Here is a 26,456-nt window from a genome sequence, read left to right on the forward strand (position 1 = left end):
TTGAACAGATTCAAAGGCTGTTACTGGGTTTACCACCTCAGCAATGGAAGAAAGCATCAAAAGAATAGTAAAAAAAAAACCTACACAATTTTTTCATAAAATTAAATATAAACTGTTATCGAAAAATAAACTGAAATATATGGGGTCATTAGGAACTTTGCTTTCTGCTTCTATACATGAATCTTCCCACACACACACACGCAGCTCAGAATTGCCATAACTAATTGCTGTCCAACTCACATGTATACCCAGGGTGTCTTACCAGTTTGTAGTATACAATCTGTAGTCACACAGAAAAGTAGAAGCATATTCTTTTAAATACTCTTGATGTATTATATTTATTTTGGTCAGATTGACTGGCTTGTCTGCAGAATATTTGGTGCATTCATTCCTAAATTGCTTTTTATCACAAAGATGTGGCTTGTGGAAGTACATGCTTTTCTCCTCTTTAGCTTGTTTATAGAAAAGACACAGAATAGGGTTTAACTTGCTCCTAGCTTTGCTACTACAGCTGTCTTTCAAGTAAAGAAGACACCATGCCTCTTACTATCTATATTGATATTGATTCTTTTTTCTGAAGCCTGTTTTCCTTATGGTTTCAGCTGCTCTCAAAATCTACATGCATGTATCTGTCAAAACTCACGTTCTCATGAGCTGAAGTTCCACCCCTGTGTTGCTGATCAAGAGAGGGCACTGCTTGCCAATACTCCTTGATGACACTGCTGCTAAATCACAGCAGTTTTTCTCTTCTAGTGCTGTCCTTTGTCTTTTCTCTGTTCTCATTCATTTCTCCTTCTTTCTCTCATAGTTTATGGCTCCTCCTCTGGGTTTCCTCCACAGCAGCACATCCATGCTGGAGTCTGGCTCCTTGAGACAGATGATAACAGCTCTTGAAGTACAAGTGACCTGTTCACCTGGGCCTCCTGATCAGGAAGAGTGAGCTGGTCTGGCAGTGGCTGAATAAGGGATGACCAAGGCAGCAGACACGGAAGGTGAGCCTTGTTTAGGAAACAACCCATTATCTTACCCTCAGTTACCAGACTCCATCCCACCCAAAGCAGTGCAGCCATAACTTGATCATCTGTTTGCTACAACCTTTGCATGTTGGAAAAGAATACTGTAAAAGCCACTACCTCCTACAGCTCTGTGCAGTGCCCCAGTTGAGTGGTGGACAACAGATTTTTTTAATCTTGATGATTGGTAGGGAAGGTATGGAATAAACAGGACAGTCAATAGTACTTCCAGGTTTTGGAGAATGTCAGAGTGGTTTTTGTGAGGGTAGAGAATCGCACGTGTCTAAATGGTGTCTGTGGGACTCTCAGTTTAAAACTTAATCTCACAGGCATTAACTAAAAGAGAGAAATAAGGCTGTGAATTTTGTTCTTTACAGTCCCTTTATGGAGGAGCTGGGAATGTGAGCATGGTCATGGGCAACAAGGGGTGTCCTGGTCCTCCTACTCCAAAACAGCAGTTCTCTTGTTTTATGTTGTGAATATACCAGCTGAGCACTCTGTTTCAGGAGCATGGTCTGGTTTTACAACCAGAATGGAAAGAGAAAAACATGAAAGAAGCTGAGGGAAGGTGTACAGGGCCAAGAGCTGGCTGGCAGTGTGGTTAGACATGCAGCGCCGTGATTTCAGGGGTGGTGAGGAAGGGTGCTGTGGATCTAAAAGCTGTAAATCCAACTGAACACAAGAGGGCTACAACAACACATTTTCTTTGATTGAAGCAGAGTTCTGGATGGAGCTTTGTTAATATCTGTCTACATTTTGGCCTTCTCTTAATTTTATACATCTGGGAGATGAAATAAAATTCTGCTATTTTGACACCCTTTAAGTGCTTGTATGCCTACCACTTCAGTACGGCCTATAATGATTTGAGACTGCTATTTTTAACACTTTTCTAATACTTTAAACTACTTAAATGTTGGGACTACTTACCGAACATGCTGTTGCTGCTGATAAGGTACCAAAATCTGTGGCACAGATGTATAATTTGGTATGTACTCTTAGTGATATGAATGCTTTGTTCTGCACTTAAACTGTGGAGAATCCAGACTGTGTGAGCAAATAAGGAAAAGAGAACATATTAAATGCAGTCTGGAAAAGTACAAGTCCCTGCCTAGTAACCAAGAGCAAGTGTTAGGTTGCTTCTCTATTGATCCAAAGTGCAATTAAGAGCTACCTCCTGCAGATGAATTTAGATTGGGCTTTTAAAGTTTTTTCCTTCCCCCACAGACCTAGTATCAAGTGGAAAAAAACCTGCATAGCAGATGTCCTATAAAAAAATCACCAAGTGGAGTTTTCATCAGCCTCAACTCCTTGGTCTGTACAGGGCTACTTACCTGAAGTCTGTCAGCTCAGTTCAGGTGCTGAAAAATGACAGCAAAGCACGTGCTGGCTAGAAGCAGGAAAATGGCCAGTGTTCTGCCTCATTTGTTGTGGTACTCAATGTCAGGAAAAAGCCACCTTTCTGCAATATAAAGGTGCTTGTGTTCGGGGTTTTTTTTTTTGGAAGGAGTTTTTGTGCCTTTTTTTTTTTTTTTAGAACAAATTGAGAATGTTATATTTTGTTCACTCCCTGCTGTTCTTTAGACAGTAGTTTGTCTCTTAATTGAAGCTGTCAGGATTTGTTTGTTTCTCTGGAAATGTACAGGAACATAGCTTCCCAATCAATTGTAAATCATTAGTGAATATATAGCTTTACTTATATGGTCCAGGATTAGCTTCTGCAGTGCATAAAGCTTGCAGAGATTAAGAGGGCCTAAGACAAAGCCTGTTGCAGATTTAGGCATTGGACATTTTAGCAGTGATTTTTTTTCAAGTAAATAATGCCCAGACTCACCAGAACTGATACCTAGGAGCTAGAACAGCTCTTAGAGCAGGTGTAGGCACACAGGGCTCTCTAAATCCACTGTAACTCTTGGTGCGGACATTTTCTGCTTCTGAATGCTCCAGGCTGCTAGAAAAGTGGAATATAAGCAAAGAGGAGACAATATCCAGTGGCAGTAAAAAAGCTGCTTGACTGTCTTAAAAGCCTATTTCACAGGACCCTTAAGAAAGGAGTATGAACATTTTCTTCCAGGCAGAGAGAAAGCCAAAAGAGAAGGGTCTCAAAACTGCCTTTTGCAGCAGTTTTGAGTTACATAAATTTGCATTACTTTGCAAGCTTTCATTTTCAAAATAATTAACTGGGCCTAGGGGAAGGACTGGATGGAGTCCATCATCTGGCATTTTACTGGAATGAGTTCACCCCATCGGTTCACCTGGCACAACTGTGTGCTACAGCTGCCTCTCCCTGTTCCCATTGCTGAGTGACACTGGTAGCTCAAACTTCCCAAGCAGGGACCATTAGAAGATGCTTATTTTCCTTATCAGAACATTATGCAGGTACACAGTGCTAGTGGCAGAGAGGCAGGGAGGGGAGAATTCCAAGTCCTTACCACGGCTTGTTAGGCAGTCATTAAGTGCAGCCTGGCTTTCTGAGCTGGAAAGCATCTAAGTTAGGCATGATCCTGTATCTACAGCCTTGTTTCTGTAGGGCTGCTTCTCTGCCAACATCCGAGATTGGCCATAATGGGTTGACTTTGGCCATTGCTGTTCATGTGCGCTGTATGCATGATGTATTTGCTGCTGCTGCTTTTTTTCTGATTATCTGCAAAAACACAAAAGCAGCAGGCTGGTTGTCTTGAGCTTATGGGCCTAATTAGGTAAGATCTTTGCACAGAAAAGTAAGATTATCGGGAAACGGTTGTTAAGCAAAAAAAATTACTGTCCGTCACCTGAGTAAATTACATAGGTAGGGATTGAGGGGTGTGTTCATCAAAGCCAGTTCTGAGTGTTCACAGACACTTGGCTTTCCCAGTGCTGCAGTGGTATCTGGGAATACTCCCTGTTCACAACAGCGTGTTTGGGTCTAAGTGCAGCCAGCTCTCTGTTCTTCTGCACAGGCCACAGTAGGTAGAGCTGGGGATTGCAAGGGGCAGGAAAATGAATGTGGTTGTGGGGAAGGCAGGTATTTACCTCCTGGGAAAGGCAGTGTGGGGGCTGTGGCACTTAGTGTGGCCTGTTTACTCATCCCAGCTGTCTTTCAGAGAATCTAGTAAAAGGTTCTGGTCTGCTTTAACAGATGTCAATCGCAGTAAGTGTGTCTTTGGCAGGCTCACTGATGGTGCCCCAGCAAAGAGAGTGAGGCAGTGCAGTCTGGCAGCACGGCACGGTGTGTGCTGCACGGGGTGTACTGCACAGCTGGGCAGAAAAGGGCAAGCGTGTTCCTGGGGTCTGGAGGTAGTACTGCTTTATGGGCCGGGATGTGTACTCAGGAAGGACAGAGGCCAGGGGCAAGAGAACAGATGAAGCATCAGTGAGATCTGTAGGCAGCTGGGACTTGTACTTCTTGTGTTGTGCTCAAGTGAAACCAGCACAACATGGGTCGTGCTGCTTGGTAGGATGGGGCTGGAACATGCAGAGACCAGAATTAAGGAAGCAGCAGTGAAGGACTCTGTGAAGAATAGACCAAATCAAAGCTTATGGAAGGCCAAGAGGAGTAGGGTCATGCATGCTTAGGGAAATGTGGATATTACTTCCACACTGTTGAATGAGGATAAGGAGCACACACATGCGTTTGCTCTCTGCTCTTGCAAATGCGCATTTCCAGCTGGGAGCAGATTTAAGTCCAGTTGCCCTCTCAGCTATACATGCACAATTGCTTTTGGCCAAGGATCTCTCCTCTTTGCTGAAGCCAGAGGTTGAAGAGGGGTTATCACTGACACTATAGTGTCCCCTAAAGTCCCCAAGCCGCTTTGGATTTCTTTCCTATTTTCACTGATGATTCAGATGCATCTAGCACTGCACCCAAGAGCAGGGCACAGCTCTTCCCTGAGCAGATGTGATCCGTATCATGAATCCACACACACTGTGCTTGGGGCTAGAGGCGTGCTATGCTGAGGGGATGTCTCTCTTTTAGATTACAAACACGGGGCTTAAGCATCCTAAGTCTTCTCATTTTATGCTCATGGTAGTTTGCATCTGGATCAGACTCCTCTTACAAGCTTGAGAAGCCTTAGGCCTGGATTTAGAGCTTTTGATTCAAGTGCTGACTCTGTGGATGTTGCACATTCTTTTGGCACCAGCTGCTTATCAGCAAATCCCTGCCAGGGGTTACGGGGACTTGCCGATGCCTCGCCCTCTCATCCAGCTCCATCAAAAAAGCACAGGGTTAGCAAATCCCAGCCATTTAAGGTATTTCAACTATCCGAGTTTCATTTTGATGGAGATGGGATTGCTCTGGGAGATGGGCTGCAGAGCAAAACGTGCCTGCAAATCTACCAATGTCCTCAGGGTATGAATGCCTAACAGGGGCTAGAGCCAGTGGACTGCGTTTTTATTAATCTCGGGTGCCGTGGTGAGGAGGGTGCCGTGGTGAGGAGGGTGCCGTGGTGAGGAGGGTGCCATGGTGAGGAGGGTGCCGTGGTGAGGAGGGTGCCGTGGTGAGGAGGGTGCCGTGGTGAGGAAGGTGCCATGGTGAGGAGGGTGCCGTGGTGAGGAGGGTGCCGTGGTGAGGAGGGTGCCGTGGTGAGGAAGGTGCCATGGTGAGGAGGGTGCCCTGGGAGCGGCCCCGCACGCACAGGGGGACAGCGGGCGGGGGCTGGGCTGTCACCGAGCCGGGCGCTGTGGGCACGGCGGTGCCGGGGAGCCCACGCTGCCCTCGCCCAGGACCGCCGGGCCGAGCCGCCCTCAGCCCAGCGCTGCCCTTCGCCCCGGGGGAGCGGGAGGAGGCGCCCGGGGAGGTCCCGTTCGGGGCATTGTGGGAAGGCGCGATGCGGCCGGGCCTCACCTGGCGCGGGGCGGGGAGGGCGGAGGGAGCGCCCGGGAGCCACCCGGGCCGGGCCGGGGCCGCGCCGGCTCCGCACCATGGTGAGTGTCCGACCGCACCGGGACCAGCAGCCCTGCTTCGTCCCCGGTGCTCCCCGGGGCCGCGGAGCCCTCGAGGGGCGCGTTGTCAGGCTCGGGGGGAGGCCGGGCACGCCGGGGCTGCCCCGCTCCTCTCAGCGCCGGCTGCGCCGAGAGGCTCAAACGCCGTTTCCAAGAGGGTTTCCGCAAGGTTTGCACCTTCTCTTTGGGGAGATGAGAGTTACATGTGCTGCTTTCTGTTTCCCGACCCTCGGGGTGAGCTCGGGTCACGCCGACGGCGTTTCGTGGCCAACCAGGAAAAAAAAAAGGGGTGTTTCAGGGAGGTTTCATAAAGCCTTCCTGTAACTTGAGGAGCTGAGGTTCAAGTCGGCTCCAGTGCCCGGAGAAGGATCGAATGTGGTTTCAGGTGGATCTGTGTCTTTTGGCTGACTGGTGCAGAGCGGGTCAGTGTTGGGCAGTGGGTTTTCCTGTGACGGATCACCGGGAAGAGCCTTTCCCCAGGGGTGTTCCCTGGCGCCGGGTGAGGGGAGAGCTGGCACAGCAGGTCGGGTGCCTCTGCTCCGCTGCCTGCTCTCACGGGGCTCGCAGGAATTTGGCTCCGGCTCCCCACCAAGTGATGTGCCTGTGAGAGCGTGTGGGGCTGGCTGTGTCCCTTGGTCCCCGCTCGGGGTGACCCGGCCCCAGGGCTGGGCAGTGGCGGCAGCAGCGACTTGTTTGAGCTTGGAGAGGAGGGAGGCTCTTTGACTCTCCGGTGCTGCACTTGGCGGGGGTTTGCTGGGATCAGGAAAGGCTGCTGTAGATACTCTCGTGTGCTAAGCGTGATGACCAATATCTTGACGACAATGGCTGGAATTTCCCCAAGGAGGACTGCGGGCTCTCAAGTAGTGAGATGGTCAGTGATGCCTCTTAATGTAGAAGCCATCTCGCTGCTTGATAATTCAGGCTTGTCTTGCACAGTTTGCCCATTGTGTGCACCTGTAATACCAGTTACTGGCAGTGCAGCCCAACAGGAGTCTCTCAACTCCTTTAGCGGAGGCCAAGTGCTGTTGTTTGTTTCTATCCTCAAAGGCAGAGCTATGTTGTTTCTTCTCAGTGGTTTAGCCAGAATGCTAAATATGTGTTAGTCCACTGTATTTAGAAAGGTGTACCTATCATTACATATGCAAATAGAATATGCACAGTAATGAATTTACTTTGAATGAATTGTGGAGATGGCAATGCAATCTCCACACCTTAAGTCCCCATATAGATGTAACTTTTCTGGTTCCACCCTAAGACAGCTCTACATATCCAGTTCCCTCTGATAAAGCTTACGTAAACAACCGGAGTTCCTATTTTGCCCTTGAAGGTCAGTAAATACGGGAGCTGATTTCAGGGAAGCTGATCTCAGAACTCCCTGATGCACATACTTCACAAATGCCGGTTTTCAAACCACTCACGGTGGTCCCAGGGGAGCTCTGCTCACAATAGTGCTGCTTATTGACAATTTGGAGATTGTCTACTGTATTGGTGGTTAGAATTTTACAAGGTGACTGTGCATTTTTACAATTAATTTTTTTTTCTTTTCTGTGGTTGTAGTGTGAACCCTTTCTGGTGTTATTACATTAACTGGTGCTGTCAACCTTACCCTGTTCTCCTGTTGTAGATCCAGTACTGATGAAAGGGTACTTTTGTCAGGGAACCCTCACTTAAAATTCCTCTGTCATCCTCCGGGAAGGGATTGTTAACACTGGGTTATGAGTCAAGAAATAAGGGTTTGCTGGGTTACAAACCAAGAATACAACTTATTCAGGCTCACAAGTGACAAACTTTCAACAGGTCATTTAAACTCTATGCATTGTTTCCTCCAGTTTGGACCGACAGAATTATGCTTGCAGCCCTTTTTTCTGTGTCTTGAGAGCAGAATGGAAGGTGCCCTGCAAATGGTACTGTGTTTTAGCAAGAGGGTTGTTTCAATTGTTTGCTCCTACAGATTTCCAGGAAAGTTTCAAGGAAGAGTCTGTTTAGCAAAGCTGACTTCATAACTTACTGAGAAAAACAGCTTTTCTGCCCAGCTGCTACTTTGGGACATGTTTTTTAAAAAAGACTTTTTAGACAAGACTAAATTCTACTGCCTGACATACGTGGGTGCAGCAGAGAAACATGTCACAAAGAATGGCTGTCTCAAAAAAGTCAAAGAGTGGGGAGAGAGCACAGAGAAGAAAATTATTAGCGTCCCCAAGGACATGTTGCTGTAGTCTTTCATGCCTGGAAGTGTTGCAACACCTTGATCCTACTGCTACCTCAGTGTTATCAGTACCATTTTCATGACAGTACCTGGCTCTGCTTGTAAAGCTCTGAGTGCAGAATTGGTGCCTGCATAGTAAAGGCTCTGCTCCCCTCCCACCTGTGCTACTCATCAGTAAAGGAGACAAATTAGTTCTTGTGGGCACAATCTGAAACCCTGGAGAAAGATCAAAAGAATCCCAGTGAGCACAGTGGCTCTAAAAATGTATTTGGCCCAAATAGAAAAGGAGTTGGCAAGCACTGATTCCACTTAGCAAGACATTTGATGAACAGTCTCTGATCTAGAAGCTTGGATGGAAATATTAGTTGCTGTGACTGCAGCTGCTGACACCCTCCTAGTGTTTGGAAAGGAACTCTCTTCTGAATATCGACCTCACCAACCATCTCCATGCTGTTAATTGTTAAAATGGATCTCCAAAAGATGTTTTCAGAGCTGCACAGAATTTACTACCTAGAGTTCAAAGAATGACTGCTTATTTTCCACTTTTTACATTATTTTCCATTTTACAGCTGTGTATTGGCCTAAGAAAGACAATGAACTTTGCCTCTAGGCATTTAGCTCTAAAAGAGAAGAGGGGCAGCAGATTAGAGCAGATAAGAGGAGAGAAAATGACAAATATATTATTCTTGTTGTTTAAGGCAGCATTGTACATGGGGGGAAAAAAAAAAAAAGTCCTGTGGTATTTCTTTGTTAATTTATCTTGTAGTGAACTTTAGTATGATAGTAGAAAATGGCAGTGGAATGGCATCTTGTTTAGAAACTCCTGAGTAGATGGACTTTTCTGCTTGGAAAGAAGTGACTGCAGGGATGTGACACAAATGCATGAAGTCATGAATACTATAAAGACTGGTTTCTGCAAGAAGAGTCGGGGTGCATCCTGTGAAATTTAGAAATGTATAAAAACCAAAAGGGAATACTTTTTTTACCCAGTGTAGGTGAAGGTTTTTAATCCGCTGCTGAGGGTGCTGTGGGTGTCCGAGTAGTTAGGTAGTTCATGGAGGGTGGGTCCACAGGTGGGTTGTCTGGATGCAGTTTCTATCCCTGAATCCTTAAACCTGTGATTCATGGAGATGGGACCACCAGAGTGGTTTTACACATGCCCTGTTTCTTATGCTGTCCCCTTCTGGAAGCTGCTTAGATCAGAGTACAGCTCAGGGGGTGATTCATAATCTGGCATTCAGTTACTCCCTGTTGTTCAGTTGGACTGTAGAATACGGTTTCGTGGGATTTGCTAGGAAAAATGGTTTTCAGGGTTCTTCTCAGAGAGTGTGTAATGGCAGAGTTTCCAGTTTTGGATGTTCCTTCTCCAAGTGCTCGTGATCATTACAGATTGTCACTGTTTAATACTGGAGCCCACTTGGGCTGGGCTGTCCATGCAGGAATTGTGATGCACGCTTTGCTGTCTGTGGGTAATAAATTCATTTCTGGAAAGCGAAAGAAATGTTGAGATAGGTCACCTGCTGATTCTTTGGTTAAGTATTATTTTTTTAATATTTTCCCTCACAAGTAAGGAAATAGTAGTCATGTCTCAGAGCCAGGAGTTACTAGGATGTGGAGTGCATTTTCTTGGCTGCTTTGGCTGCATGCTTTCTTGAGTGGCCACCCCTGGACCTTGGCATTTCTGCAGGTGTTGCAGTGTAGAGACAGAGGTGCAAGATCCATCCACGCACAAATGGTATTCCATTTTGTGAGCAGGAATATAGCATGCAGAGGCACTGAGGTAGGATGGGAAAGTAAAATTTGCATTTGTGTTTGAAGGCAAGCTCAGCATGCCTTTCTGGCCAGACATGTCTTTCTGGCCTAGTGTGTCCTGGATGTGGGTTTCTCAATATCACAGACGTAACCTCAGGTACTTTACACACCCATGTTTTTTTCTTCTCTTTCTGAGTTTATGTGGGATATCCATCTGTTGTCCTCGGTCTGGGAGGGCACTGAAATCCCTCTGCACTAGCCAGTAAATGCCTGTTGTTGCCTTGCTCCTTGCCCTTAGAGCTTGTTCTCAATGGCTTGTTCACCAGTGCAGGAACTCTGTGGTTATCACCCTCTGCTTAGTGCCCTGCGGTGAATGATGGCCACAAACTGCAAAGGAATGAGGAACAGACTCACTTTTGTTTGATGAAAATGCAGAAATTCACTGTCTTGTGCCTTTGTCTTGCAAGGCTGTGCACTGCAGGAGAACACATGAAGTCTTGGGTGAGTGCTGGTCTTCTCTGACCTCTAGAGAAGCCATGGGAAGGACTACAGGAAACTCTCACAACAGCCACTGGGTTATGGAGATGGGGAAGGGCCACTACCTCAGGCATTTCCTTTCCTTCAAGTCTCATGATAAGGCTTGGATGAATAGCAGAATGAATTTGTGTTCTACTTTCTCATTCCTGAGCCAACATAAAGCATTTTGTGAGATCTGGCCCTTCCGTCTGTAAACAGTGGTTGCATCTTTTACAGTTATGCTTAGCTTGAATCCATGTTGGTTTTTTACTTTAATGCCTAAAATATCCAACTAAAACGCCATTTTTAGAAGGGAAAATTGAGAATTTCTCTACTGAAAATGCCTAAATGAAATGCTTTAGTATTTAAAAAAATATATTCCTGTGTTCTTTAAGAGTAATTCACTAATGTGATGTGAACTCGTGTATCTTTGGTCCATTTGGAGCTCAGGTTTTCTGTGAATGTCGTTGTTGGGTGTTGGAGAAATGGGTGTGAGGCTCTGTTCCTGCTCCATCAGGCATGGGAATCCCCAGGCTGAAGCACTGTGTGTCAGCTGAGAGGCCAGGGAAGCTTGTCACCTTCTGGGTGTGCCTGCCCTGTCCCACAGCAAAGCTTTTTAACTTTGCTCCTTGAGAGGTCAGAGTCAAGGGAAGGGCCCTGCAATGCCTTCACACAGCAGGGCTTTTGCAAATACCTGATAAGGCAAACTGGAAATGAAACTAAAAGAGGCTACACCTTTTACCAGAATTCATTGGGTGAGATTTCAGCTCTGTTTCTTCACAGGGTGTTCAAGGAACAGACTGGAAAAATAGCTCCTCGTGACTGGGAAGTACACTGGGGTTATAGTGAATTAGGAGGAGCTCTGGCAGCTTGTTCAGCCTCTCCCCTTATCTTCTCCTCTGTATAGTAACCTCATGAAGATTTCCACTGCCTCTCAGAAACATATAAGCAAATAAAAACAATTCTAGGAGCCCAGCCAGCCTAGGAGGCAGAACGGATGTGATTACCTGGTTAAAAATTGCTCTGAATGTCTTCAAATTGTGCTGGTTTCTGTGAGGTCAGCCAGCTGCCATCCCTGCCTCTGTCCCTGGGGCTGGCACTGAAGCTGGAGTGCCCTCTGTCTGGTTCTCACGGCTGTCCTGCCGTTCCTGGCCCTCTGTCCTGTGGCAGAGCTTGAGGCAGGTTCTCTGCGAACTCCCGCCTGGATCTGTTCTTGCTCATTGCCTGGAAACTGGAGTAATTCCACTTGCAGGAACAAAAAAGCACTGATTTAAGGAAACCAGACTTAACCATCCTCTGTAAAAACTGGGTGCCGTTGCCTGCATCTGTAACTTAGGAACTATCTTGGAAAGCTGTGCTGTGTCTCCTCTCTGGAGAGGTGCTGGAAACCCGGGGTTGCTGTTGGTAGGATGGCTGGCAGGGAGAGGAGGAGGCACAAGCTGTGCTGCAGGGAGGACACTGCTGAAGGAATGCCACCAATTTACGTGGAATGAGCCAAAAGGTTGGGAGGAGTAAGATAAGCAAGAGCAGAGCTGGAGGGCTCTTATGGGGCACTTGCAAAGCTCCTTCAGCTTTGTTTTCTGATCCTTAGGTAGGGATCAGAAGTGAGGAGCTTCAGGATGTTTTTTTTCTGAGCTGTTTTTATAGCTGAGCTCTATACAGAGCACTATACAGAGCTCAGCTATATTGCTTAGATTACAGTTTCATTTAACTCAAGTGAGGCTAACAAGAAGGTTGTTATTACCTGGATCGATACTGTATGTTATAAATAAATACCCTTTAAATGCTGGTGTGCTGGTCCATTTAAAATCTTCAGCAATAAGGGTGGCTTCTGCATCACGAAAAGCATAAAATCAATGTGTAACTATAGCCACGTGTACCTGTAATGATCTGGCACGGCTTTTATTGGATGGACTTTGGATGTATTGTTTAGGGGCAATTGCTCAAAAGTGTTCCTAATGGAGATTAAGTGAGAAAGAATCCCGTGCCAGTTAGGCAGCAACACGGTGCTTCGGGATTTCTGTTTTCGTGCATGTTTTCTTTGTTCTTATCTGCTTACATCATGTAGACTAAGTGTATGTTTTAAATTTTAAAGCTGAGATCCAACAGTATTTAACAAACATCTCTCAGCTCACGCACTGCTGTGAATGTTTTCGTGACAGAGTAAACAAGTAAGGAAATTAATATTTTTAATAAAGTAGTCTGTTTTGAATTTGACATAGTTGCTTTAGTAGTGTCTAAAACCCCAGAGTGTGTATTAAAGGTCAGTAGCCAGATGGGGACTTTGTGCAACCGCAGAATACCAAAATACCTGTACTTGAGTGTGTTAGTATTCTGCCTCATCCTGATGTGAGAAGATTGTTAATAGGTCAATAGTTGTCAGTTCAGTACATCTCTCCCATTTCACCCTAAACACCTGACATTCCAAACCATCTCTGTGCTCACACTAGAGCTGTTCTTTTTTTTAAATTTCAGTATTTAGTTTCCTTCCTCAAAAAAAAAAAACACAAAAAAAACCCAAAAAACAAACACTAAAAGGAATCTTTTATTCTTCACACGTTTTGGAGGAAAAAAAAAGTCACTTAATAGGTGGAATACTGTGAATGTTTATACTTCTTAAAAGAAACAACTTAATGAAAGCAGGTTTTGTTCAGTTTCAGATGTGATGTAAAAATAAATGCTAATAAGAAATCTGGGCAGCTGTCTGTGGTGGGACATAGATTCTTTCATATCAGAGAAAACAATGAAAAATAGCAAAAGATAAGCAGAATAGGAACTCAACTAGACTAAAACAGTGCCAGAAGATCAAGCAGACTTCAAGGGAATCAGAATAAGTTACAAGAGAACTTCATCATAAAAAGTAGCTTCCTTCCCCAGGTACAACTAGTCAGTCTGGTTTGCTCCAGGCTTCTGGCAGCAGCTGAAGTTGTGGCTTTTCCATCCCACTTCCCATTTTATGAGGTCCAGGAATTTTCATCCATTAGCATGTCCTATATTGCCTGTTGCCCTACAGAAAGCTTTTAAGGAAATCTTTGAGTTTCCGCATTCTGCCAGGATGTTTTAGGATAGTGATTCCCGATTTGCAAATCTTAGTTACATGTGAATTTTAGGAACCTCTGCTTTATAAAGGTGGCTTTGATTTTGGAGGGCTGTTAACTGAATTTGGAAGGGTTTCAACTGGAGCAGAGTGTAACTCCAGTGCTGCTGGAGTGACAGAGCTGCCTAGCCGAGCAAATCCTTGCCCAGAGAAGGATTCTTGCTATTTTTCCTCTTCTGCCTCCCCTCCCCTGAGGCTCCTTGCAGTCTTCCTCCCCTCCTGTCCCCCCTCAGGGACCTGGAGCAGCCAGATGCCACAGAACAGGTTTGAAACCAGTCAGCAAACGCGCAGATCGAATTATGGGAGCAGCAGAAGCATTTCTGGGGCACATTCTTCTCGCAGTGGGGTGAGTTAGAGCCTCGCTGCACACCCCTGGAGTTCACTTTGCAGGAAGAAATGTGGCATTTTTTACATGTTTACACCATTGGACAGTAAACTGGAGAAATGACCCCCGTCTTCCCATGGAGCCCTCTTTATTTGCTCTCCCTGCGGGTGGTTTGTTGTGTATGTAATAGACTATAGTCTGGAACCCTTCAGACAGTTGTGCTAAATGTTGCAGTACAGATTAGGTTAAGTTTAAAAAGTTCTGTAAAAGCAAGAAATGATCTGAGTTGGAAACCAGTGAGCCAGCTGTAACGTGTTTGATCAGTCTGGAGAGTGTAATGGCCAAACACTGGGGAAGGCTGCACCAAGGGGGACCTCCAGTCCTGGCAGGGAACAGTCCAGAAGACAAGCTTGGGTGAGCTGCTTATCAGATCATGACAGCCCATTAGCTAAAGGAAGGAAAGGTCTCCCAGGGAAGGTGGAAAGAAATCACAGTGTGTGTTAGTTTACATGTTTCTCTTCTATTTACTGTTCATGAACATGCAAACCTGTATTTTGCATTTTTTATGTCTGTTCTTACTGGTAAATTATTTCATGTCAAAGTCTACCATGTGATTTTGTTTTGTAGCCCTGAAACTAAGGGTGTTGGTTTTTATCCCAGTACAACTTTGTAGATCTCGATAAAAGAGGAGGCCCCATAACTTTCCAATCTGTCGTGTAACTTACAGCAGCAGTTGATTCAGAGATGCATGAGAATACACAGTTCAAGTTTAGAAATCTGGTTTAAATGCTGGATTTAAAAAAAAAAAAAGTCTATTTTTTTTCCAGTAGCCTACAAATAGGAAATGGAGTCATTTAGGCTACTTACTGACGTTTACGGAGGTCATTTTGCACAATGCTGTAGGTGGTTGGGTCTGATTCAGTAAAACAAGATAATAAAATTACACTCAGCTCCCAGACTCAAGCTTGTCTCCACAGACTCCACATGTGAAGGCAGCTGATGCTCTCGCAGGAACTGTACTCCTCATCCCAACCCACTCAGTCTCGGACCTAAAAATTCCCTCTGGCATCACCTCTTGGTCTGGTGCTTGTTAGTCACAGCCAGCACCCCCGTAGGATGGTAGGAAAGGGAAACAAGCACCCTGCTTCTGAGGTATTTTGCTTGAAGCAAGTAATTTGCCTTTGTTTTCCTCTGGAGTTAGAACTTTTAAAGATGAGTAAAACATTGCAAGGTAATCCACCACTGTTTGTAGTTTGGCTGCTGGAAACCAATGAAAAATTCCTTAATCAACATCTGTCTTGTCGTAAGCACTGTAGGAAAGCAAATATGTTTTCACAGTCAAGGAGCAAGGGACAGATGAGCTGTTAGAGCTGTGTTTGTGCAGTACTTCAACATTTCCAGGTTTATTGATGCATCAAAATCTTTCCAGTGGGCTGTGATGAATGAGCCACGAGAGTGAGGAATGTGTTGTGTCATGGTCAGTGTGACTGGGCAGAGCAAAGCTGAGCTGAATGAAACAGTTGGATGCTTATGCTTACAGGAATGAAGCCATTTAACCTCTTGAGAAAGTAATATTATTACGACTCCTAGAGAGTTGCCCAGATTGAAGGGGCTTTAGAATTTAGAAAAAGGAAGAAGAACCAAAAGAGGAAAAGAAAAAAAAAACCCCACAATATTTTCTCTTCTAAATATCTGAAGCTTTGTAATATGTTGTTTTGTTACAGTAATTCTCTGCTGGGTAGTCATATGTACCTTGTTATTATGCAGACAGTAAAATTAGAATTGTACTACAGTAGAGGCTCTACCTATTTTCTAGCTGCATATATTTCTATAAAAATTACCATACGAGGTATGCAGTTATATTCTGCATATGAAACAGTGTGATTTTGGAGCTTATGTACAAATCTTGATGCATTTAGAAGCATTAATAGCTATTTTCTGATTGCAAAGAATTGGTGGTGAGACATCAGCTGCATCTTTAGAAGAAAAATTGAGTTCTCAAAGCAGTTTTAAGTGAAGAGCATTGTGCGATGCCATGGGTGAAGCATAACATCCTGAAGTAACTAATGAGCAAAAAATGATGGTAATATTTACAGTGATTCCCTGGTTTGTTGGTATTTATTTAACCTTTTAGAGGTGTAAGGTTGCTCTTCTGGAGATACATGTGTATTACTTGCAGGCACTCAGATTTGAGGTCTGTTGGGTCCAAAAACTGAGCCTAAACCAGAATATCCTTTCATTTTCTTTCCCTATTAAAGCACTGCAGGCAAATAGATTTCTTCCCGAGGATGTCTCAAATCTCACAGTCTTATGCTGAACGTGCTGTCAGCTTTTGATAGGGATTCATTGACCAATTCCCTGGCATTTTCAGTGAAAACTGATCATCCTGTCCTATCTGATGACTCACCATATTTTTAGAAATTTGTTTATCAAATAGCTGCTACCTGTACCCAATGGCTTTTAGAAGGACTCCTGCTGACCTGCTGCCCTTGTCTGTGGAACCTATGCTCTGCTTTTCAAAACATATTCATCTTTACAAGGGCTTTGGAGTTAATGTGCTGTGCAGCTACCAAAATAGCCTTTCATTCATCCAGCTCCTCTCAGTGGACAGATGTATGGACAGTAGATGCTGCCACAGACACATGAACGAAACAGTCCTTTCCCTTAAACAGTCCTATATTTGAAGTCTTTCTCAATATAGTCAGAACTCTTATCTTTGGATTACTCAATAACTATGCAACTCAATAGCTAGAGAATGGTTCTGAATTATGAATGAATGCTTTGTTTAAAATCCAGTAGCTTTTTTGTTTTTTTCTTTTTTGTAGAAGCTTCTCTGGTGCACTGCTCTGCTCAGGCTTTACCAGAGCGTGGAGTGATTTTACCTCTACAGAAATTTGCATTGTAATCTTGATAGCGATCGTGAACATTAACTTTATAATCCTCACTGGGGAAATGGAGCGATGAAGTATTGGTACAGCAGTAAATTGGAGTAGAAAACAAGAAGCAGGAGGGAGTAGGGTGTTAGGTTGAAAAACTACATTTAGCAGAGGATGTCCTGTTGAGAAGGGTGTCCTCCTCAAATAGATGCCCTGCATTCATAACGCCCTTTCTGTGCTCTGAGTAAATGGCTTATTGTACTGCCCACATACACTAAGTCATTAATTTTAACCTGGTAATAAAAGTATTTGTATAAATGTGAATTGATACTTTTCTCCCAAAGCCCCACTGGCATTTAAAAGCTGGCTCTTGTGTATTTCAGTAATACTGCTTATGCTAAGCATGAAAAAATCACGGGTCAAACCCTGTAAAATTTTGGCTAGCTTTAAACTTGAGATTTTAGAACAGTGTAGATATTGTACTTTATTTAATCTAATATCCCTGCTCAATGAGGTCTGTCCATCATCACAGTTGTCTGTGTTTCATAGTCTGCTGATTTCTTTAGTAAAACTAGTCAAGGCTCCTTTCCAAAGTTTTTCTGCCCCTTACTGCCTCTTCTAGGAACCTGCTGCTTTGTTTGTGACCTGAAATATCAGAATTGTTAGTGATTATGATTACTGTCTCGGTACTCCTATTTCTACTCTTCTGCCACACTGATCTTGATTTCCCTAGCCCTGCTGTGCATAAGTCTTTATTCCCTTCACTGAGGTGATCTTGCTGGAGGAGGGGGCGGTGCTCTCTTCTCACCGCTGCAAAGTGGTGATGCTGCTCCCGTTCCCCAGGGCAGAGGCAGAAAAGGAAACAAAGCTACTGTTTGCACAAGGTAAGGAAGGATGAGTAGGAGAGGATGCAAAGGGTTTGGCCTAGGGAGGAGGTCCCACAGGGAGGGGAGAGCTGCCTGGGGAAGAAACAGGAGAGAGGAGGGATCTTTGCCATGCTCAGCCTCCTCCCCTGGACCTTACTGACGCCATGTCCAAACCTCACGCCACGAATGGAGATGTGTGGCCAGGACTCAAGATTTCTGGCAACAGGCAGAGGACTGTTCTTCTCTGGCCATGGCCCTGGTGTTAACCATGTTGCTTTGTTTACTCTAGATACACTTTATACTGCTGTTCAGTCGGCAGGGGAAGTTAAGGCTTCAGAAATGGTACACGACGCTACCTGATAAAGAGAAGAAAAAGATCATTCGAGAAATTGTTCAGATTATTTTGTCTCGCAATCAAAAAACAAGTAGTTTTGTTGACTGGAAAGACCTCAAGCTTGTTTACAAAAGGTGTGAGTAATTTTATAAGAACGTATCATTATTGTTCGTATGAGTAACACATGCTAGAAGAGAAAAGGTTCACTTCAAGAAAAGCAGCAAACAACACTCTTAGTGCTAGGCTGAGTGAGGAGCCTGCTTCTGACTGTGTATAACAATGCAGTGTCCCTGGCCAAACCAGTGGGGTTAATTGTGGGGTGCAAAATACTTGTACAATTTGTCAAATGAGAAAAATGGGAGTAATCTTATAAGTATTGGTGCTTAGAAGGCTCTAGACTTCACCGTTTCTTCTAATCCCACAAGGTAGCCTGCTGAGATGTGTGCTGGGCTTTATCAGACTCTTTTGGGGGTTTGCAAGAACTGTTCTGAGGTACTTCCAACATTTTGCCAAATTTTGTTTTTGAAATATTTGTTGCTCTGGAAAGTGTTAATTCCCATTTCCTTTTCCAAAGAAATCACTGGTCCCCAGTTACACAATGCCTGTTCATTCTTCTAAAGTTGTAGCAAACAAAAGTAGCTTTAAGTTATAGCTGGACAAATTAAGCAACATCTCCCATTTGGCAGAACTTGAGTTCCATGCAGTGAAAGGAGGGATATAAGCATCTGACCAGCTGCTGTGAGCCAGCCACAGCACCAGCGAGCTGAGGTGGATCGTTCTTGCATCTTAGGCTGGTTTAAACATAAAGTTTTGCTGCAAGTTAGTTGTGAAGGTTGTTTGGTCTAAGCATTCTGGCCCTGTGTAAAACACTGTCGTTTGATAGCCAGCAGGCTTACTGAGATGTGACTCCTTTCACATTTATTTTTGCCTGATTTTTATTTTTTTAATTAGGAGGAGTAGCAGTTTAATTAACTCCACTTACTATAGTGCTATTGCAGCAGGTGAGGGAGACCTCAAACTACTACCGATTTATTGTTTATTTTATCATGGCCAGTGTTGGAGATATCCCACTTTACCAAGGGTAGAATTTGTTCTTCTAACTAAAATAATCATTTGTTTAAATTCTCTGATCTTTAAAGTGTTCTCTGGGACACTATTAAGAATGAAAGAAAATGTTTATTTTAGAGACTAGATAGGAATTAACTGTCATACGAGTAACTTCTAAGAGACGAGCAGAGCACTGAGATCCCAGCTGTTCACTCTCCTGTTTTTGCCTCTCTTTCCCCAGGTATGCCAGTTTGTATTTCTGCTGTGCAATAGAAGACCAGGATAATGAGCTCCTGACACTAGAGGTCGTTCACCGATATGTAGAGCTGCTGGACAAATACTTTGGAAATGTAGGTTTCGCTTTCTCCCATGAACTCATTCCTGCCTGTCTGATAAACAAAGCTATGTGAAGCTCATTTACTTCACATTTCCATCTGCACTGCTTGCCCTGCAGGGTTTCTCAATCCAGAGTGAAATTCTTTATTAGAGTAATTTATAAAATAGTGCTGAAACAATCATAAGATTGTTTTTCCATCCTTTTTCCCCCCCAGTGAATCTTGATGCTTTGTCTTGGAATAGAATTTGAAGAGAAAGCTTGAGGAAAATTACTTTAAAAAAAAACAAACAACAGGTTAAAATACTTTAATTCTCTCTCCTGATGTCTTCAGATATACTGGTTTTGTTTGTTTCATAATACTGTCTAACACTTCAGGACACAGAAAGAGGAAAAAGATAAACTGTGTGTGTTTTTAAGGAAAAGACTTGAAGAAAGTCCAAACAAGTCTTTCAGTAATCCTTTGAAGACTACAACAGACCCCTTTTTTCTATGAATAATTTTGAAATTATGCTGACTACCTTAATTCATCTGATTTCAATCAGTGTGCCACAACTCGTGTCTGTACCGCCTCAAAACACAGAAGCGGTTGGTGGCTGTCAGTGGGCAGGGAATTTGTCTTGCTCTGTGAAACCCACATTGCAAGGGCTATATAGGACCTGTGATATGTTTAGCAGGCTAGGAGGTCTGCTTTGTCCTCTGAGAGCCAGTATGGATTTAATAATAAGTGGAATATCTTTGCTGTAAGTCTGTATTGATGAAGAGGCTTCAATATTTCATAATGTGCTTTCTTCACCCTGCTAACCTGCCACGGGAGTGCTTATGTTGAGTATATCTGATTAACCCAACAACTCCCAACCCAGCAGTGCTTATAATGTTGTAAAAGTGGTTTAAATGTGGTGTGTCCTTTTGTTTTGGCAGGTGTGTGAGCTGGATATTATCTTTAATTTTGAGAAAGCTTATTTTATTCTTGATGAGTTCATAATTGGTGGAGAAGTACAGGAAACTTCAAAGAAGACTGCAGTGAAAGCCATAGAAGACTCTGACATGTTACAGGAGGTAAGGCAGAGGAAGAAAAAAGGCAAACACATCATCTTCCTACATCTTCCTTGTTTGACAGGAGCTGAAAACACAGCTGAGCACTTCTGGTATTTAATTATCCAAGTGTGTCTTACATTCACGTTCAACAGGTACAACGGTGCAGTTACATAAGCTTTCAGTTCAACCCTCATGGAATCATCTGGAGACTCTTTATATATGGCTGTTGCTCTCTTGCAGTTTAACTGCTAGAGTTTCTCAGATAGTATATTAAGAAATAGTTTAAGATGCATCTAAGATATTTCTATAATGTAAGATCATATTTTAAGATTATATTTTATGTATACATATGTATATATAAATACAGAAAAATCTCCTTTGTTTCACTAATACATTGGAAACAGATAACTTACTATTAACATTTAAAATTGGAAAGAGTATGTGCTGGCAAACTGCACTTCCATTCAGGAGCACCTGTGTAGTTCTGCCAGGCACAGCCATGCAACCTTTATTCAGAACCCTGCAGGAATTCTCTTGCTGTAATTTGGAATGTAACTGGTATCGTGGTGCCAGGAATGGCAAAAGCAGTTGGATGGGACGGATTTACTTCATTTTTAACTCGGTGGTGAAGGATCCATCGTAACACTGAAGGATGAGCAGCCCCTGGGTGGAACTGGCTCAGGACACCCTGTGTGAGTTGAGCAGCTTCTCCCAGTGGTCTGTCACGTGCAACTCAGCCAGCTGTGTACGGAGGCCACTCGGCAGGATGAGTTTAGCCACAGCTGTGGTGTGTCATGATTTGAGGGTCAGATTCTAAACCACTCTTTTACATGTTTTTAAAGCAGAATTATTTCTATATTTCCATTGATCTACTTCCATGCAAAACTACAGCTGTCCTCGAGGAGGACAACAGGTTTTGTATGAATATTACTGTACCATTCCATAATGCATCAGTTGTTTCTTCTTTCTTTTTTTTTTTTCCTAGACAGTGGAAGAATACATGAACAAGCCTGCATTTTAATGTTAAACTACCTGGAGAGAAAACTGCTGTGTGCACCTCTACAATGCACTTCCTGAAATTGCTTCCCAAAGTGCCAGATTCTCAGAGCAATACCAAAAACCAGTAACTGAGGGGGTTTGTTTGTATAATGGTAAAGATGAAGGTCAGCTAATGTAGCACAGGGTTTAACAGTTCTGTACTTTGTATTACTCTGCATATGAGTTTCTCAGAGTTGTTATTACCCTGAATATAGTTTTCTCTTCTTGCTGGACTGAACTCTTGTTTTTTAACATGCCTTTTAGCTACAGATTTTGTCATCATAAAATGCTACTCTGACAGTACTTTGAAGAGATATTTTTACTAGTTTTGGTTCACTGCTGACTGTATGACTCTACTTTTGTACAAATGTCCATTATTTTGAATGTAATGATTATTCTGCTCTAATAATAATTTTTTTTCTAAAAGCCAAATTGTTGTGGGCCCTGATTTCATAAGCTTGTTGTGACGAGATTAACTCATCCAGTATAAGAAGAAATGTGCATCTCTTTGGGCCAGCCCCTTTCTTTCACTATCTTTTCTGCTCTAGTCTGTTAATAAGACTGCTCCAACTGCTACTAGAGTGTATTCCATGCCTCCATTTGATCTGGAAGACTGTTCTGACTGGAGGTAGGTTTCTCCTAGGTTTATTGAATCCTTTTTGCTGCAGCGTGTGGATGGCCTGTTTCTGTCTTCCTTCTCATTTTCCTATCACCTTTCTAGATCCCCTGGACCTGTGCAAAGGCTCCAAACTTTGGAAGTGTGCAGCTTGAGAGCAGGAGATAATCTGAAGAGAAAAAATTAGCCTTTGGGATTTTAGAGTGAAGATAATCTCATATATCATTTGGTATCCACCAAACCCCACATTTCCCTTTAGAATTTTCCAGTCTCAAATTCACACACCTATTGGGATGATCAGCTTTCAAGTAGTTGAACATGGCCCATTTTTGTGAAGATTGGGCAACTGAATCAGCCTTTTATAATTTTGCAAGCTGCAAAAAGGGTAAAATAGTAGAGAGGAGCAGAGTCAGCTGGGCTGTATCCCTTACTGTGTCTTAAAACATTGTAGCTGTGCGTGTGTGGAGCTGGGTGTGTTAACTGTCTTTCAGTGCAATATGGACTCTGTAAACTGATTGAACTGGCTTCCTTAGGTTATTTCCTCCCTTAACAGAATTCAGAGCTCATGGAAATTCTGTTTATCTAACTCACAGCTAGATGTTTTGTCTCGGTCAAATCCTGAAATTATCCTGTACAAAAATTAGGCAAGTTATCAGACAAATATGCCAGGATGATCCAAGCGCTGATTTGCACTTCCATTCAAGATTAATTTTCCTTGATTTCTGGGATGTACAGCCAGTATTTTCTTTCAGGGCTTTTTCTAATCTTTAAATGTCCTGCATGCTTACTGTTTATTTTTATCTTGCTCCTTCCTTCCTAGTCCATTTGTGTCTTCCCAGGGAGGGGTACAGGGGTTGTTTGGAGGGTGAGGGTACTTTGACATAACACAACAACTGTGCTGATTGTCAGCCCCCTCTTCTGCCTGTGCTTTCTGGTCTATTAGTAAAACTGTGACAAGCTGCTTCATAGCATCATGTTGCTCTTTTTATAATTACTTTATCCATCTGTTTCCTCTGCATTGATGTCAAAGGCATACTTTGAGCATTGAGAAAATAGTGAAATTGCTGAAGGGCTTTTAATAGCTCTGAAGACATCCAATTTAATAGTAAATTAATGAAATTGTATGAGTTGTATATTATTTTCTCATGACTTGATATGAAGTTTTTAAAAGTAGAGTGTTTAATTGATTAAGAAACCACTTCAGAATGTACAAAGAGGCTCCTTCTGCTCTTTTTAAGTGACTTCTATTCAGTGAAATCATCAGTAGTTTGATTTGCTTTTACTCCTTTTTGGAGCCATGCTGTGATTCTCTGACTCTTAAAACTGTCATGTTGCTTGAATTCTAGATTATATCAAAACAAGATTTTCAAAAAATGTCTTAGTATGAATAAGGATATCAAAAACCAGTCTTTTCAGTCATTCTGAGGAGAACTAGAAGACTTCTTTCCCTGTCATTTCAAATGAAGGAGAATTTCCTTATGGAAAAAATTGTAGACTAGCTAAGGGGTAGGTACTTATACCAGCCATATCAGTATAGCATCTGCAATGAACAGCATTGCCAAACTGAAGTATCCAGTGTCAACTTGAGAAGTGGGGAGGAATTAGTGTGGTTTTCTTGCTTAGTGCAAAAATTTGCTGGAATATGGTGGGCTTGTTGTGCCACCTGCCTTTGTACTACAAAACTGAATGGAAAGTATATGTTAAGTACTCTAAAGAACTGCTAAATTATGTTCATGCTCCAAGGAACATCTGTAGAATTCCTGTTGCTTTTGCCTATATGTGGGCTACATAAAGCAGGCAGGTGAGCATTTTTAATTAATGTGAGTTTTGGAAGTGTCAGCCTGCATGTTACCTAAACCCTCACCTTGCTGACAAGCCTCAAGTACGTATGTCCTAGTTTGCAAAATTGTGTTTACTAAAATAACCATTAATCACGGTCATGTTGCTAGCCTAGATTCCCTTCCTTGCTTTGGCCAGCTGCATCCAACAAAAAGCTGCTTGATTTTCGTGTGAGCATCTCTGCCTGGAGGACTCTTTGTGTCATCTTAGTACTCACCAGCTGGGACAGAGCTGTCTGCAACTGTTTGCAACTCATGAGTTGTGACATCTTTGAACACATCATGGCAATTAAAAAGAGATAGACGGATATTAGACTGGGATAAAAATAAGTGTAATCATGTCGAAAGGAATATTAAAAGTGTGACAGATCATCATGAGTGAGAGGCAAGAGTGGCAGGATCTCACAGGATTCATTTTTATAAATTTTGGTTTTTTCGTTATGAATTTCTGAGTGTAAGGGCTCATTAAAAGGTGTCAACTCTTACAAATAACTGCAGGAAAAACTGACATTTAGGTTACCTCCTATCAGCCTTTGTTTAACAAAGAGCCACTGAAAGGGAATCTTCCACACCTCCCCCTCGCTGCTCCTGACAAGCCCCACTGTGTTTTCAGAAACCCAGGTGGGAAACTTATGGTCAAGTTTGGATGTGATTCTGTATCTGAATTTTTACTGGACAGAATAATGCTGTAATTGATAAAGGATGAGTTACTATTTTTTCCTTTATTTTACAGTCCTTTGAATAGATAACACATTTTTCTGTCCTCTGCTTAGCACTGTGCTGTATTGGAGTAATACAGCATGCAAAGTGCTACAGTAGGTGTCAGGAGGGACTGGTTTATAAGGAAAGATTACAGGAATGTAACAGTGTGAGTGGGGCTTTCAAAGATACCCAGAGACATTCAGTTAACAGTCCCCTCAAAAAAACGAGGCTTAATACAGTTCATAGAGAGAGAGAACTCCCATCCCTGTCTGTCCATGACATTCTGCTCCACTGAAAATGCGTTTGAAAATATTTCTGTCAGCACAGCTCCTGTGTGAGGGGGCTTTTGCTCTCACCCTGCATAAGATGACTAAACCCAAAGGTGTCAGTTCTGCAGTTAATCCCTAGGGTGGGGTTTTCATTAACTTTATCCAGTGCCTTTATGGGCATGGAGTCTGCATCATCATCTTGCATCACTGTCTTTTCAATTTCGATGGCTGCCAGAACTTGTGAGCTCAGACCAGGTAACAGCATCCTTCTGGGAGAGTTGACGACATTCCTGCTGAATTCAGTAGCCTGCATGTTCCTTGGCAAGTTCACAGTGCAAATAAAATAAAGCTGTTGATTTAAGTATCTGGTAGGATATTTCAGGGATTTTTTTTTTTTTTAATGAAGATAGCTGGTCTAGGTTAAAGTATAGTAGTGAAAGCTTAGTGTTCATAGCAGAAATAACAGGCTGTGCTGCAAGAGAGTTAATGTTTGCTGTCATGGAAACCTGTTGCCTTGGAACATGACTAATGAGACACAAGGCTAAGGGAAAGAAAGAAGCTATTCTTGAAATTATTGTTCAGTAAAGCCTAAGCAAGACCAGCAGTATATATTATCATGAATTGTAGTTATTTCAAATTCTGTTGTCTCGTTCACTTAACTTTGTCTTTTTATTTACTTATTCAACAACTCTTGTAACCACGTTTTCATGCAGAGAAAATAGCTGAGCTAATCCTTCGACTGTCTGGAAATAAATAGCATCTTATTTGCATTCCTCTTTCCCAGTACACTACAAAATTTGTTCAACTGTTATGGAAGGGACACACTGAATACAAACTTATGGCTGGTCAGGAATGTCCCCCACTAAGGAAGGAGTCAGCAGCAGTTTGGCTTTTGCCTTTGATTGTACCTGTTGATTTCAAAGACAGTCCAGGAATATGAGCTCAGGAACATTTCTGTGTACTTAGCCATATGGAAAAATCTGGTTACCCCCCCTGTATCAGCGTGGTAAAACTGCTGCTCTCTAATGCTGAAAGGAAACTTGGTGGGGGGAACAATCAGAAGGTATTTTAAAGTTGACTTCAGCATTCTGTCATCTCCTTTTAAAATTCCCACTGAGAATTCTCCTCTCTTCTGGAGTTCCTACTCCAAACCCAGTACCTATCGTTACACACCAGGCTCTGCAGTGGAGAATAGAGTGCTGATGTTTTTTTTCCTGCAGAGGGGACTTTTTCAAGTCTGTTGTGAAAAACAATGCTGAATGTAGAATCCCCAGTTACACAGGGTGACAAATTCATTAGAGCTTGCTGAGGGTTTCAGCTGCTCTCTGAACCAGGATCTTGCATGAATAAATTGTCAGCAGCTTTAAGTCTCCCTGCCTTGTGGAGATCACGCTTCAGGGTCCTTCTGCAAGCTCACAGTGAGGAGTCAGCCTTAGCTGAGCTGAGCCAACAAAGACAAGTCACAGAGGAACATCTCCACAGAAGTTTCAGGTGAAAGAATCTGTTCTTTTTTGTTTCTCGAGAGGGCTTGGGATGTGGTCCTAGATGAGTATTATGCTGGGTAACAGCTCTGAAACATGACAGTGTGGCAAGAAGGAAGTATTCTGGGAAAAACAACAAAGAGTTGGCTGGGTTTGTAAGCTGACAGCTGCATTTGGGATGAAGGAGG

The 26,456-nt window shown here is 43.1% G+C and overlaps 1 protein-coding gene across 2 annotated transcripts; it reads left to right on the forward strand.

Moving 5' to 3' along the window:
* Positions 1–5,849: 5,849 nt before the first annotated feature.
* Positions 5,850–21,794, forward strand: AP1S3 (adaptor related protein complex 1 subunit sigma 3). Of its 2 annotated transcripts, none has more exons than XM_050307895.1 (5): positions 5,850–5,915; positions 17,861–18,039; positions 19,194–19,302; positions 20,208–20,345; positions 21,310–21,794. In XM_050307895.1, the coding sequence occupies exons 1-5, from the start codon at positions 5,913–5,915 to the stop codon at positions 21,343–21,345; spliced, it is 465 nt and encodes a 154-aa protein (XP_050163852.1). In that variant the 5' UTR covers positions 5,850–5,912; the 3' UTR covers positions 21,346–21,794. The 2 variants fall into 2 exon arrangements, with proteins under 2 accessions (XP_050163852.1, XP_050163853.1); XM_050307896.1 differs by lacking the exon at positions 5,850–5,915 and adding an exon at positions 6,645–17,761 and having other exon boundaries at positions 17,859–18,039.
* The last annotated feature ends 4,662 nt before the right edge of the window (positions 21,795–26,456 follow it).

Source organism: Myiozetetes cayanensis, unplaced genomic scaffold, assembly GCF_022539395.1.
Source record: "Myiozetetes cayanensis isolate MyiCay16 unplaced genomic scaffold, myiCay2020 scf13, whole genome shotgun sequence".
Taxonomy (NCBI): Eukaryota; Metazoa; Chordata; class Aves; order Passeriformes; family Tyrannidae; genus Myiozetetes; species Myiozetetes cayanensis.